The 16,543-nt window shown below is 45.4% G+C and overlaps 1 protein-coding gene across 1 annotated transcript in view; it reads right to left on the bottom strand.

The window, feature by feature from the left end:
- Nucleotides 1-2,452: 2,452 nt before the first annotated feature.
- The window catches only part of SOBP (sine oculis binding protein homolog), a 100,961-nt gene continuing 86,870 nt past the window's right edge, over nt 2,453-16,543 (bottom strand). The window contains exon 6 of the mRNA XM_075708367.1: nt 2,453-4,405. Within this exon, the coding sequence (XP_075564482.1) occupies nt 2,453-4,405 (1,953 nt within the window). The remainder of the gene's footprint in view (nt 4,406-16,543) is intronic.

The raw sequence follows: 16,543 nt of genomic DNA on the forward strand, positions 1-16,543 counted from the left end.
ATAGGCACTCCTAGGGCACCATTCATCTGAGCTGTCTCAGTTGTCAGCTTCAGGATGAGCTCAGCTGTCTCTTTGAAGTGCCTGCTTCTTTACATTGGTTTTAAAGAAAGTTTAGACAATTAGCTCAGCTGTGTCTTCATTCCAGATGTCTATACTGGATCAGAATAATCTTGCCTGGCAACCTGAAAACTTCCCTTGGTGAATGGGAAAGTGGTTATTCCTGAGGATAACCACAGCAGCAGTTATTGACATTCAGAGAATACAAAGAGCTGAGGACGATAACTGAGTGATAATGCATCCTTGTTGTCTTTTCAATGCAGCTTGTTCAGTTTGCCCACTTTCTCTGTCAAATACTCTCTGTGAAGTGATGTCATGTATAATCATGTCAACAGGCAAAAATACGCAACTCAGAGAAGCCAGAACTCTTTCTGAGTTTTAAGGCTTTGGCTCTGGATGATGCTAAACCCTTCTTAGGATCAGGACCTTGGAAAGGTGACGTTTCTGCAGCCTGGATGGTCTGGGTAAGCATAAATAGATGCTAAGAACCAGCCTGTCTTTGACTACCGTGTCGGCACACAAATGTGCAAGTCTCTTAGCACTGGCTTGAAACAAACCACAGCTATGGGAAGCTTGAGCAAGGTGGGAAAGGATGGGTTAACCACAGCTCTCCTAGAATTAAAAAAAGGGATACAATCAAATAGTGTCCTTCTCACTAGAACAAATCACGACCCGTAGGTAAAAGCAGGTGCACATTAAGAGACAATCTTTCAAGCTTCAAAGGTGGCACATCGGGGTTTGCAAGAAAGATCTCGCTGCTGAGAGGGACATAGAGTCCATCCATACCTCAGGGGTGGGTAGAGGGATCCCCACTAGCAGGGCCTAGGAGTGTATAAAGATTTTAAATATTCATCTGACTTCTGAATTATTGTATGTGTTGGTTATTAGTGTAAGAAAGTTATAGTTATCCTCTGTTCTTACAAATATATCTTTTAAATGTGTCAGCACATGCCAAGAGCAAAGAATAATGGTTCTGTTCCACCAAAGAAAGTAAATAAATACTGTTTGTGATCAAGGGAAGTAACGTTTCCAGCACTGCAGCCAGCACAGGGAACGTGGCATTAACAAATAAAAAGGGAGTCCTGACTACACTGCGGTATCTTTGATGGTGCAATTAGCCTGCACTGATGGAGCAGGGAGATGTTGAAATGGCCCAGATTCCACAGCCCGTGCTCCTATCTATGGTTGTAGGTGCCAAGCCCTTCAAGCCAATATGCGTATTGCACCGCTGCAGTCACTATTTGTGCCACCAGGGACAGGGATTTACTGGAGGCTACAGAATATTCCACGGATTGTAATGAAATCTGGCATGTCATCAAGCCACATCCGGCAAACCGTCAGTATTTTACTGCTGAACAGATTTCTTGCAACACCCACCATTCTCCCTTTTCCTGAAAGAAGCTCTCCACACTTGTGAATCTAAACAAATGCAATTACGTTTGTTTCTTGCTCACAGGTTTGAAGCAACAGACATATATTAAACTAACTGTTTTACAAAGGTGCTGTTTTATCAGAGGGATTCAGTAGGCTGGGAATAGGGAATGAAGGGTGGGGGGGTTCTGCCGCTGGAGCATTGTCCTTGGACAAGCCACGGTTGTTGGTGGACTTACCCATATCTCTGCCTTGCTTTGCAGCCCGACCAGGAACCACGCACATATAACAACCACAGGGCTGGGGGAAACTTCAGCTGCTTTTCTAAGCTGGGAGACTTGCACCAGAGGCAGATACCTCAGGTAAGAGAGTAAAGCCCCATGGCACAGGTCTTTCTGAGATAAGCTACAGCAGGCAGGTCACAAACAGCAGGCAGTCCCTAAGCATCAATACCCGAGGAAGCAAAGCTCAGGGAGAGGGGGTTCACTCCCTGGAGAACAGCCCAGCTGAAAGCCAGGGTGCGGTCTGGAGACAGACCAAAGTAGGATGGTTGGAGATGACCATTTGGTAAGTCAATTGGATCTGAGCTAGCAGGAAGCAGCTGGGTCATCCTGCTCTATGCTATGCTGTAGGGCAATTGCAATCATCATCATGAAGGCTTGAGTTGCTGCGTAACTCAGCTGGAGTAAGCAAGCAGATTAATGGCCCAGACCTAAACCATATCCTAGGCAGAAAACCACTGACTTTGACATACACAACACAATAATTTCACAGCCAGCACCATCACGAAATGTTCTGTGAGGAAAAGTGTAATGAAGCTGCTGATGGATGGAGTACTGACAAGTACAGATGCAATACAACACAAAGAACAATATTAAAACATAAATACCAATAGTTTTCTGAAAGTGCTGATAAACTGGGATCCATATCTTCTTTCACAAAGGTCACATCCATATGAGTTTGACCTCATACCTGAAAATACTCATTCTACTCACACAGAAGGCAGTAGTGATTACACAAACCTTTACTTATTCTGATTTCGAATTCGGAGACACCTCCTTTTCAATGGTGGCTCCAGATCCTCTGGCCCTGTGCTGAGTATTGGCGTTGAGATAATGCACGGTGCAATAGCAGTCTTTTCTGCTGGTTTTGGCACAGGCTGGATCACGCAACCTGTCTTGGGCAGCATCCGCAAAGCATACGCATGGTCCTCGTCTGCTGGATTGTTAAGGTTCGGGTCCTGTTTGTCTCCCCCAGCAAGGGGCTCTTCCCCGGTCTTCTTGCCAGCATCTCCCTCAAGGTGGCAGTTTGATGCGCAGTTGTTCTCCTTAACAGACTCCAGCTCGCTCACTGCCAGCTCCTCCGGGGGCTGGGGCTTTTTCGGCTCCTGGGGCGGCTCCGGGTTCTTGGAACCCTCCGTGCTCTTCGTGCCATTCACAATGACATTGCACACTGCTGCACCAGCTTCCAGTCCCGGCGTGCCAGAGGCCAAGGAGACAGGACAGCAGTGAGCTCCGTCACTGCACGGTAACGTTTTTGAGTCAACCGGGCTGCAGTTGTCCCTGCAGTCACTGCAGTTCCTTTTGTCTGAGCTACCAAAAGCCAAATTTACAACACTGTTAGGTTCACGTTCAACTTTCACTTGGGCGTGTAAAGCCCTGTGGATAACATTGTGCAGCCTAGACCGGTGGCCTACTGTTAGGTCTATCACACCATCCTGTGGACCCTGTAGCACACTGGGGAAACCAAATTTACTGTTCACTGGACTACTAGGTCTGACAGTCAAGTCAACAACTTCATTTTTACTGTGCTCCTGAAGCACTTGAGCTTGATTTAGGGACTGGCCTGAGCAGCTCGGTGATGAGTCAGAGGATTTAGACGATCCTTGCTTTGACTCTCGAGGGGATGAAGAGCTATTGGTTGGCTTTGCCCCAGGCGTCTCGCTGGAGGTACTTGGAATGAAGCTTTCACCGTTGCTGGAGAAGCCGTTGGGGGGTTTGGAGTCATTGATGTGAGGGATGGGGATGGGAATGGGGATGGGAACAGGCAAAGGGACAATGACAGGATATGGCACTAGTAGAGTCGGGGGTGGCACCAGCGGGGCAAGGGATGGCAATCCGAAGTTCATCATCTGTGGCATAGGCATAGGACCATTTGGCATCATGCTGACAGGGGGAAAGGGAAGACTGGGCAAAGGAGCTCCGGGAGGGGGAGGCGGCAACAAGCCTGGAGGATTCCCAGGCATGGTAGGTGTTGTGGGAGGATGGATATGAGGGGAAAGCATTGGCCTGTGCATGGGGCTAGAGGTGGGACCCATATTTCTGGGACCACCTGGTGGGGGACCGATTCCAGGAATCATTGGATTTGACAGAGGGCTGTTAGGATTTGAGGCATGGTGAGGCGGCCCACGAATAAATGGTGGACGGATTTGCTGCATAATTTGCTGTTCCATGAATATGGGCAGAGGAACTGGCCCACGGTTTGTCATCACCATGGGAGGACTGCGAGGTGGGACACCAATTGGAGGCACAATGCTAGCAGGTGGCTGGACAGAAACTGGTGGAATATTTGGATTCTCACTGATGGGAATAGGTTTGGGAACTGGCGTGGGGATTTTAGTGACAGAGCAGTTGGCAGTGTCAGACGGAGAGGCAGTGGTAGATGCTGATGGTCCAGGACCTTGAATTTGGCCAGCTGCAGACGCTGGGGATGGGGCTTTTCTCCGAGCATCTGCTAGCGGTATATTCCAAGAATCTGGAGTCAGCAGCTGCACCCCAGTGCCTTCTGCTTTATTTTCGACTGGAGGATGTAATGTACTGCACAGTCCAGCTGGAAGATTGGCCTGTGTCTCTTTGTAGAAAATGTCCATTTTGTACTGATTGAGACATTTTGCACTGCAGAACTGAAGCCTTCTTTCCCCGTCCCCAAAATCCAGATACTCTTTTGTGTGTCTTATGTGCTTACACCAGTCACATACCTACAACACAGTAATAAGATCAAATCAGGTAAGAAAAGCAATCTTCTCTTCATAGTGTTATTTCAAAAGTCATTTTCAGTTGCTTTGTAAATACATTATTTTTCTAGCAGAAAAAAAATAGTTACATTTGTGAAAACTATGCTTTTTTTTTCTCCAAAATATTTGTGAATTGAATGCCATTCCCTTTTCTGGTTCCCATGTTCTCAATTCTACCTTATACAGTACATAATATATCTTAAACCCATACCACAGAGATGAATCCTCAGCTGGCATAAACTGTTATAACACGCATATGTAAGTATACAAAATCCGTATGAGTATGGCTGTGATTACTCCTTGGTGGTAATTTAAGCACACCTGTACCGCCTGGGATACCATGCTACACAAGAAGTATGATAACTGGAAAACGACTCAGAAAGTTGCTGGAAATGAATGCAGATCTTTTCTGCTAAACTGCAGCACACTGTTACATTTAGTATTTTATTAAGAGTATCAAATAGTAAGTTGGAGAGTGTGGTAATTTACAATGGCATCATGAAGCAAAAAGCATCATTCGTCCTTTGCCCTTCATTCCAAGGAGATACTTGGAAATAGTCAGGACATTTGTGTGAGGTTTGAATAGTCCTAATTCGTGATGTTTCGGCAAGCTGGAATTCTTTTCTGAGCTGTTTGCCCACTCTTGTGTACGAGTCACTTTGAGCGAGAGTAAAACTTCTTGGCAAGCAAGGGCCTATTTAGCAACTTTTCAAATACTACAGCAAAAAGTTTGCATTGCAGGCTCATTTTTGTTTTGTTTCTCTGCTTTCCATTTAATCCATTTCTGTGTTACTATTGGTGTGGTGAAGGCATAGCCAATTTTTTTTAAAGTAAGGCTGCAGAACTAATTAAGCTGTGAAAGGTTTTCCCAGTTGTAAACCACTAGACACCAAAGTTCAAAAAATAGTCATTCTAGGCTTCAGAATCCATTACTTCAGAGAAATTATTGTGATTTCATTAACACATTAATTTTGCAACACCAACAGCTCTCACAGATGGTGAAGACATGATCTACAATTCAAATATGACTCTTGTTTGCACAAATGCCTTTCCTTCATATGGCATTTTAAACAAGAATTAATATGAGTAATCTTGCCATAGCTATAAACAGATAAACAGATGTCAGATTTTTCAGTGCCTTACTTTTTTGACAGAATTTTACACACACAAAAAAACCATTTTGTCATTTACATTAGTTCTCAAAATACTCCGTTGACAGAGATTTTTGGTGCTTTCTATCAGCATGTTGAGCCTATGACCATGTCAGAATACATCCTGATATTGTTTGTTCTGCCTTTTGCAAATAGCCCGTATTAGCTTGTTTTGAAATGACTATATCTTTTGTACAAAAAAAAAAAAAGAAAGAATATGATTGTGAAAAGACTGCATTAAAAGGATAATTAATTTTAATAACTATTGGCCATATAAACAATTCCAAACAACATATGTCAGGCATCTGATTACCCATCTCATTTAACTCTCAGCTTTCCTTTAATATAAACAGTGGTGACATTTTTGAGTTTTCAGTAATTTATCTTTTATATATATATACACACACATATACACACCCACACCCCCTATATGCTATGGCTATTAGCCTGTTTATTTTAGCTCTGCAACCTTTTGGTTACCCAGGTGGGTTGCTATTTGATTCCATCTCCTGCCTCCACACCCCATTCACGCACTCACAAACACACTCCCTCTCTCTACCATGAAATTGTTATCCCAACATGTGAATCAAACTAAATAATTATTTGAGAAGTAGCAACTATTAAGTCATCCCTGAGGTTTGGGAATCCAGGGCCCAGATTCTTAGCTGGGGCACATGGACACAGCGCCACGTGAGATAAAGCAGAGGGGGTGCTGGTGCCGCTTGACGCCTGCGGCATTAGGATGTGCGTATTTCCAGCACGATGCCCCATGCAAGGAATAAAATTTCCTGGTTTGTTACAAACAGGGCCAGCCCTGCATTGAACACACACTGACAATGTAGCGCCCTAAAAAATGTGGACAAAATGGCTGTCGAACGCACAGAAGAGTCGAGATGAATGCCTCCGCTGCCATGGCACACGCCTCCCCCCAAGGCATAGGGTGGATGGGAAGCAGGAGTGCACGGAGGAAGGCAAAGCGCGGGCACCCCCACTTCCAGGGGCCCCCGGGTTTTACCAGGCATCGTCTCTCCCTCTGCTCCCCGCAGGAAGGCTCAGCAGCCATCGCAGACAGCACCGGCGCTGGGCAACCCCTTCCTGCAAATAGTGCAAACACAGCACGGGGCGCTGAACCAACCCAGGTATTTGTCATGGGTTTGGGTTTTGCTACCCACGTGGCAAGTCCACACAGGATGATCTGACGGCAACACCTTATAACCGACCTCCTGAAATTTTCTGACTTGCCACTGTTTTCGAAGCAGACAAAAGGGGAATTTGTGAGTCTACACTGTGATTTAATAAGGTACTATTTAACTCAGTAAAGCTGCCGAATTTACCTTAAAGTCATTTTTTGATCGAAAGCTTACTGCTATAGCCACAAAACACTATCTTTTTGCATGTATGGAATCAGGATGTAAACCACTGGGCTCCTTCTGCCACTTGCAGGGTACGCTCTTGCCCCAAGGGCTGTGCAAAGAGGCAGGGGATCTCCACATGTACCCCAAGAGCTGCACAAAGAGGTACCAGGAGCTCCCAGCGAGATAGGCTAGAGGAAGGATGAAGCCCACCCTGGCCCATCACCCACCCAAACAGTGTCTGCTTGCAGGAGAAAGGAGGAGACCGGTCCTGGAGGTGGCTGCTGTAAGGGATGGGGCAGGACTCCAGATACAGCTGCTTTCCTGATTTAGTCCTGGGACGGTGCAGCTAAGACCTGTCCTTCCTTCAGGGCTAAGGAAGCAAACCAACTTGTAAGGCTGCTGCCAAAGAAGCACATGAGAAATACGAGAGAGTAAACTCAGCCACCTTATCTTTCTAGGAAGAGCCCCCTCAGTGACTTTAATTAAAACAGACTGAAAGAAAAATACAGCCCCCAAAAAACTTGTGGCATCTTTTCTAATAATTTAATTTTATTAGTTATCAGTTGAAAAATTCACTGAAATACTTCAGTGTTTTATTGCTGTATTGATTTGTTTATCTCAAGTGTGCTCCTATGTCACTCCTAGCTAAACAAACATTTTCTCTTCCTCCGCAAAGTGTTTAGAAATCCTGCTTAGAAATTGTCTACTGATTTCTCCTGTTTTCAATAATTCACTGAGGTACAAGAAACTCTGAAGTCTGCCTGCCTCACTCACATATTGATCACAGACCGTTCTGTATATTTTATCACTAGATAAAATTAATTAAGGCCACAGAAATTAAAGGCAGCGATTCTGTTCCTCTGCACATCCTGGATGGACCAAATATCTAATAATTATCACATTGATTTTATGCAACATCTCAAGTGTTGAAGTTAACATCAGTGAGAAATGTCTATCTGTTACATCCATGTATTTATTTTCTTTCTTCCTATCTATCTATCTATCTATCTATCTATCTATCTATCTACCTACCTACCTACCTACCTACCTACCTACCTACGTACCTACGTACCTAAGCAATCAGTCTATGCTGCTTATTTAAGATACAAGTATAAAATGTGCATGTCATACACAGGTAATATGACACCTTACAATACCATACTAAAAGGCAGAAAAACAGTCCCTACAATGAGGAGGAAATTACTGGAGAAGAAAAAATGTCACTTAAGAATTAATGAATCAAGTCTGTCTTACAGGATTGATCATTTAAGATGAGGTCAATGAATTTATGATACAAATGGCTATATCACTAGAGGTAATAAAATGGAGCAATATCATTCATTTTACATCTAACTAATGACGTGCTCAGAGTAATTACAGACTTCTTCTAAAAGCCTACACTGATTAGTTCAGATGTGATAGGTGAAACATATATATCTTTCCGTTCAATAAAATAACATTTTCTTATCTGCAAAACACACAGCCAATGTCTTATTTTTTTAAGTACTTGCATTCTGTACAGAACACCATCCTTCTTCACAGCCAGCTCAAAATCTCTGTTCATTTATTCCTTCTGCTTCTCTTTTCCTACCTCAGCATTTCCCTTCACCATACAACCAAAAGAAGAGCTAAACTGTTGCAGAGTGCTTGTTAACGCTGCACATTGGATTTGGTAGTGCTTACACACGGGAGTAGCTCCCCGGGTTTCAGCAGGATTAGTCACGAGAGTTACTGCTGCGGGATCGCGTTGGGAGGGTCTGACCCAGCATCCATGGAAAACAGTGAAGAAACTCCTCTTTAATGCAGTCAATCGGCTTTGGGTCTGACACTTAACACGGGCCCCTGCTCACCCTGGAGTCGGCAGGAGTCTTGCCCCTGACCTCAACGGGAGCAGAGGCACGGCTGGGGATTTTGGAAGGAACTGCAGCAGACAATCCCATAGCACAAGTTAACAAAAGGAATATACAGGAAGAAAATAAATGCCACGAGGCTTGAGTTTCAGACATTTCCTAACAAACATAGGCAAAGCACCATTTTGTACATTTCTACCGAAAAGGAGGTGGGACCAATAGCAGTGTGACTGACAAGGAACGTGAACATTTCCGAGATAAAGGGTCAGACCTTGCAAAGTGCTAACAGATCCCCTACACACTTTCATCTCCCTTGGAAAATACTCCTAGGACCACTCTTGGGCAAGCACACTTCACACCGTGAATGCCAGAACACAAACCCTGAGTGACAGAAAGATAGGTAATAAGATAACTGCCTATCTCATTCAGCTGTAACGCAACAACCCTCAGGAAGATTAAATTTACCTAACTGGGGCATGTCCAATGCTAAACAACAGAATGAACATTTCCTTCAGTACATTTAATGTATTTATATTTTAGTGGCGGGTTGCCAGTGTGCTACTTATAAGCTCAATGACTTGATATCATTCATCTGCTTTCCTGTGAAACACGCAGCAATCTACACCAGGAGACGACTCAGAAGACACTGCATCAGCAGAAACACTACTCGCACCCGATACGGGAACACGGAGGAAGCCAGGACCAAGGGATCCTGTAACGCTTGGATTTCTCTAACACAAAGAGGGGAAAAAAGCCATCCCTGTTGGCATCTGTATCTTTATTTTGAAAGAAATGTCCAAAGCGCAGCCCAGACGTGGCCACGAGGTTGCCCCATGGCCACAACACAGGCATCCTGCTGCACATAAAAGGGCCACACTTGGGCTTTAGGCACAGGGTAATTAATGCTTTAATTGGCTGTCAAATGCAGCCACAAAGTTCATCCATTAGTGCAGGCCACCACTAACCTCTGAACGATAATCTAGTATCAGACACTACTTCATTAAGAAATACATTTGCTAAAATCTGTTTGTGGAGGTATTTACATCAGCCCAAGAGAAACCAGGAACGAGTAACGTGCAAACACCACTGCTGCAATGAAAGAGAGCCTGTGCCTTATACACAGCACTTTGGACTAGTATCAGCTCCTTGGTAAAGCTGAGCGAGAGGACAGAAAGGGGTCACTAGGGCAGACAGTCCCTTTTCAGCTTCTCCAGAACCAGAGAAGCTCCTCTCCTTGCTCAGGAGAATGCTGCTGTGGGACACCTTGCACAAGGGAGGGCTGCATCGCACCCTGAGGACCAGGCTCTTATCAAAGATGCTGAAACATGGGACTGAAGATTATCAAAGCCTTGCTTCCTGGCATAAAATCCATGTATTCAACTTTGCTGAGTATTTTCTACTCCCTTTTCCCACTGTGGCATCCAACTGCTGTCTCTTCATATATGCTCAGGCATATGTTCTGGCTTCACGGACGCCACCGTGCATTTCCTATATCCCATTCTGGCCCTGGTTGCCTTTCCTTTTAGCCCAGACTGTGTCCCAGGCCCTTCCCCGCAGTTTCCAACCCTGCCACCCAGCCAGGATGCGTGAGGCGTGGAGGCAGAGACGCCCGCCCCATCCCAAAAGCCGCAAGGCGAGGAGACAATCCCCCTCCCCCCGCACACGCTTCTGCCTTGCAGCCAAGCGAGAACCCGACACATCAGCCATCCGTTTTTCAGCAAGGGCTCAAGTTTTTTGAAGCCTGCCAAACATTGGACGCGGCAGCAATCTAGAAATTAGGAAGTGGCTTGAAACACACATACAGAGGTTTCTAGTAAACAGCCAAATGAGTCACAACTAATGCTCTTGCACACAGCTCAGTCAGACCCTTTGCAGATCACCCAGTGGCCGCCGTGGCATGGACACCGAGGCACCTTGCCACCGGGGCCCCCTCACAAGGCTGTGAAGCACTCCCAGCAGGACACCAGGGAAAAATTCAGTCTATCAGAAGACAAGAAATGTGGATCTGTGTGTCCTGAAGGACGATGTGCCTAACTATTTTCAAAGGGCAAAGGAGTGTGAAACCTCTCTCAGCTGTCCTCGCCAGCTCCCCCAGCTTGTCGGGCAACGTGGCTGCCTGCTCCCTCCCTTCTTTCCTCCATTTATCCACCACCAAGGCTCCTCTTCAGAGCAGGTCACCTAAAAGGTAACGGTAATTTCGAAAAAAATCCCCTCATAAAAAATCCCCACCCGCAGCGCTAAATCCGGCACATGGCCCCATCTCTGCAGTCTGTTGCGTGACCAAGCATGGAGAAACTTTGGGGCAAGAGCTCTATCTCAATTGTTAATATATTCAGTGCTTGTGAGAACAGAGAAGCCGCAGCCCCAGTGGGGCTCCGAGTCGACTGAGCCCTCCTGCAAACAGCAAGTTGGAGGTCTGTACTAACTCTTCACTCCCTGCCCCGCTCACCTCCCAGGGGGTTCCCCTGCGGAGCTGCCCCTGGGGAAGCAAAGCCCCTGCCAGGTTGGGAAGGTGCTGCTCAGCTGTTAGCACACAAACATGCAGCAATTTGTCTGACATAAAGATTGTACCAAGGCACTGGAGTTCCCTTTTAGCATTTTCTGACTCAGAAAAAAGATGAATATTAAGAAGTGTAAGGTAGGCACCCTGCCGTGCTGATTGGGAAAGCCGAGTCGATTGGGAAGACCTGCAGAAGGACACGGCCGGGCTTTGCTCAGATGCGCGGGGTCAGAGCGAGGAAGAGGAGGGGAATACATTCCACCCAGAGACAACGGCAAATGACAAACTCCTTTGAGAGGTTAGCAACAATCAGCATAAGGGAATTGAAATTCATAATTTAAAGGCTTTTTTTCTTATCCTAATGCTGTTGTGCTTTCTTCCCAGCTAACTGAGTTATCACAAAAGGTATTCAGCTGCCAGCACCCTGCGCCAAACGATGGAGCGGGCACAGCCTCGCTGGAAGCCCCACAACCCACCATCACTCACCAAGGTGTCCCGCATCTCCCAACCCAATCCTCCTCCAAAACGCCCACCCTGCCCTTGTTCAGGCTTCCTCTCAAGAGGGACTGGGTAGCCCAGGGCACAGCTGCTGCCTGAGCAGGGTACAGAGGGGTCTGCATGCCCAGCACCGCAGCCACTGCACACTGGCCTGTGGGGTGGGGGACTTTGGTCTGGGGGTCCCTGGCAGAGATGCAGACTGTCCCCAAAGGGGGAGGGCAGTTCACAGCATCTACTTTCAAGATGACTGTAACCAAGACCCTGCCTCAGCTGTCGTGAATGGGAATTGATGCTCTTTCACTACCAAATATCAAACAATACTACTAATGGGCATAATCCAAAGTGTGGCTCTAAGCAGTTATCCAGCCTGGATCACCACTTTCAATGTGCTTACTGCAAGACATTAAGCATGTTTATTGTGGCAGGATTTTTCTGTCCAAGATGGCTCGCAATAATTTTTTATAACGATTGTTCCACTTGAATGGAGTGATTATTATAAAAAATTAAAAAAAAAATCATTCCAGCTGAAACCTGCTGCGAAGGAACCCCGAGGCACGCTCTAACACACTGTGCATGTGGTTACAATATAGCTCGTAGCGATGCTAGGTGTGAAGGAAAACAGATTTTTACAATGTTTGGAGCTTTGTGCAAAAACAGTTGACAAAACAGAACACTGCAGTCGCCTACAACTTAAAACTGTCCTGTGACTAGTTTATCTCTGTTTAAAAGAGACCAAAGCTTGCCTGCTTACTTGCTTTTCCTTCCCCTGATGTAACCCTCCTAAACTTCTTGTCCTCCTGAAAATCTCTACCACTGTTTTTTGATGAGTGATTACTGACTTTATGTCATTCAGATGCAAGACCCACTCTGCCTCCATTTTTCATCCTCATTATGCAAAAGTCTAAGCTACATGAAGCATAAGGAGAAAATAGAGCTATCTGGTAATTAATGGCTAATGATAAATTGATTTCATTTTTTGAATCATTGCAGTTGTCATCTGTGGTATTTAAAACACAGCCTTTTCAAAGCCCTTGCGTTTCTTTGTGTTGGGGGGCTTTTTAATGTTCCCAGCCAAAAGCAATGACTGTAAGTTATGCTAATGCCCAGTGGAAATCCAGGTTGGGTCTTGTTTCATCAGAGTGGCTACATATTTGATTTTGTATATAAACAGCTGAGCTCTGTGTTTTCAACTTCAGTCTGAGGCTTTGAAACCACAGGAGGAACTTCGGATCTGAAACCACTGTTGAAGCCCACAATATGGTGGGCGAAACTTCAGGGAAAATGAATGTCATGTAGAGCCTGGGCTTGCCAAGAGGGAAGTTCTTCTCCCCAGAAACCTTCCTGGCTGAAATAACACAGAATGGGACAATAATAGCATTTAAACCTTAAAATCCTTAATGTGGGGTTTTTACACTTGTACCATACAAGAGCTGATTACAGGGCACATCTGCACTGCTGTTTCAGTACTGGCTAGGGCCACTGCTCCAGCAGTGACAGAAGTCCTAAATGAAATTAAGATGATGCAGAAGATGAAAAGAGGGCAAGAGCAGGAGAGGCGGGGGGTTACACGCCCTCAGCAGGACAGACAACCTCTCTCACCACGACTCACACTGCAGAAATGCTTGAAGAACACCTAAGCCTGAATGCCCTTTCCAAGGGTAATGCAGGCCCTGAGAAACCTCATCCCACTCTGAGTCCATTGGCCTTTGAGCATAACTATGTCATGCTCTGCAGGGCATGAGCAAACCCTGGCTCAAGCCATCGAGTCCCAAGCTCAACTCTCCAGCTCCCATCAAGCCTCAAGCTCATCAGATGGCTGCCACAGACCCGCAAGCGTAGTCCAGCACTTGCATGGTGGTGTGCCCACACAAAAAGTCCAAGAGGCAGTCCCTCTTCTAGAGTTAACCTGGTCTGACAGGAGACCATTCAAGTGTGTCTGTAGCCTCCTTCTTGGTGAGCCTAATTCAGTGGTAGGGATCTGTGCAGTCAACTGAGTGTCTGCATCATGCTCCTCATGGCCCTTAGCTCATGGGTAGCAGTGGGAGAAACCAGCTTGGCAGACCAGTGGCATAGACATATTTGCTGGTCAGGCAAGCAGTTTGATTCAGGTTACATGGACATTGGTCACCTTGATGTCAGACACTTGATTTCCAGGTCAAGAGTTCCCATGATGTGCATTCTCAAATTTCCCTGGTCCTGAAATGATCTAGGAAAAAAACTGAGCAGCCAGAAGCAAGAACTACATCGAGTAGCTGAAGCTGGGAGCCTTGGTGAACTACAGTATGTGCCTTTCCACAACAGGTTTTACTTTATGATCCTTAAGCTGTTAGTGCCACAGTGAGAGCTTTGTGTCTTCCGAAAGATGACATGAATGTACCTCCTCAAACTGCTGCCACTAAAGCTGTGCAAAGTATCAGCAGTGAGAAGCATCATAAACACCTTGAGAACAGCACAAGAACTGTCGGCTCTGCATATTCAGGAAGCCAAAAGAAAGAAAACAAAGCTAGCAGCTGGAAAAACATTTCTGGGGCTTCTTCACAGTGTCCAGTGCCTGCCACCTCTTTGGGGGAGCAGGGGAAAGTTGAACTAGGAAATCCCTCTCCTTCCTCCCCCTCAGAGAGTGGAAATGCATTTTTTTTCCTCATGGGGACATTCACCTCCGTGTCATTGGAGAACCTTCTGCACAGCTTACGTTTTCACATGCTCAGCTACAGGAGGCAGCAGAACAGCTTCTCCACCCCTGGGTGCTCAAGCCACGGGCAGGACTCACCAGTGCCTGGGCTGAGAACAACTGCCAGCCCCTCTTCAGGGGACAGACAAGAGGGCCAGCGCTGCTGCCACGCCAGGAGCTCCTCGCTCCTATGCAGGGGTTGCAGAGACCCTGCTCCTTGCAAGAACAGGACTGAACATCAGCCACAGAAGGTTTCTTCTGCAGAGCAGCTGTCAACCAGTGCACTGAGGAAAGAGAGCCTGTATGTGCCAGGCTTTGCAGCACTCCCTGCATCCAGCCCCAGCAATCAGGAAAAGAAAGGGAAATTGAGAGCAATTAGCACTGTAAATCTATCAAATTCTTGAATTACGGATGCTGCTAAGCACAGGAAAACTTAAAGGTAAAAGAGGAAAAGTGGCACTTTACTAGCCTCAAATAGTGTCTCACTTACTGAGTGACCAAAATCTCTCCAAATGAGAAATCTTCACCCTTGACAATCTCGTGCAGACAGCTTCAGAAGCCAAATGAAGATTTATATTCTCTAATTAATTCACTTTTTTATTCAGTACCTGAATAAACATGTTCACCCTTTTTTTCTGAACAAAACTTTATTCTGGTCATATAGCAAAGTAACATTGTGAGATGGAAAATAACCCATGTGGCTCATCTGTCTAGAATTTATATCTAGTAATATCTTATATGTATTTTTTCTCCAATATATTTTCTTTTTAATATTCAAGAGAATATAAAAATAACAATAAAACCCCCTCCGTTATGTTTCCAGTGGCTCATAGGTTGGTTGACAGGACTATAAATGTAATAATGAGGAGGTTTGAGGGGCAGGTTAATGTTTTTTGCTAACACATGATGCTTTTAGCCTAAGGCATTGCTGGAGGCCAATACCACTTCACCTGGACCAAAATCACCACTGAACAGCCATTAAATCACTCAGACTTAAATGTAATATTACTGGGTCTAGAGAATATTACTGTAATCCAGATTTGAAATATCATGAGTCCGTAGAATAGCAAGTAGGAACGCAATCTGAAACGTTAAGAAATCTTTATTTACCTGTAATGAAGGGTTCTAAGTCCAATTCTTCCTCTCATCTATGCCATTTTACAGTGGCGTAACTCTCACAGGTTTTTTGTGTTGTTTCTTCTGATTTATGCTTGTACAAGCAAGAAGCTTACAGAATAGAAGTCTCTGGGTGCTTTGGAGTATATATATACACACACACAGAGGTTTTTTCCACCTATCTATATAGGTCAGGGAACTTCAGCCTTTATCATTATGTGTTAAGCTTTATCATTATGTGTTAAGCTTTATCATGCAATAATATTTACAGACCAGGACCCATTACGCTATGTGCTCTAGCATACACATGGCCATAGCATGGGCTGCAGCAGAACTGACTGGGTCTCCCAGTCTACCTGGGACAGACCCCCTGCTCACATTTCCCCACCTTTCTCAAACATATAAAATCCTTGAGGGACTGCATCAGCTGCTTACTTGGAAAAATAATGTTAGGGAAAGATTGACTTGATTAGGGAAAGATTGACTTGACCGTTAGTAAAAATGGATGAAAAAAAAGTCAAAACTTTCCAAGAGGAGCGTTGCTGGGTTTTAGTCTATAGAGCTTTGAAGGGAGTCCAAACTGTTCCAGATTTGACTGCGTGTGATTCACACTTTGAGAATTGCTGGTTTTGCCGCTAGTAATGGTACGCATCACCCCATGTCCCAGAACACGTTCAGTTTAAAGAGCAGCTCTCTCTCTGGAAACCACATTTGATTAGAACAACCCTGGGCCAGATCCAAAATCTCCTTGGATCAAGGAAAAGTGTGTCACATCAGTTTCAGCCCAGGACTGAGACGTGTCACATCTCTTGCAGATTGGGCATGGAGAGTGGAATTCATTTTCCCATTTCCTCTGGAGTTGGGGGCTGGAGAAGACGAAGCCAAGTGAGGAAAATTGCTCGGCCGCGCACAGAGGAAGCATTCTGCGTCCTTCTAGTTTCTCTTGCTGCGAGGCACTGAT

Source organism: Pelecanus crispus, chromosome 3 (genome assembly GCF_030463565.1).
Source record: "Pelecanus crispus isolate bPelCri1 chromosome 3, bPelCri1.pri, whole genome shotgun sequence".
Lineage (NCBI taxonomy): Eukaryota > Metazoa > Chordata > Aves > Pelecaniformes > Pelecanidae > Pelecanus > Pelecanus crispus.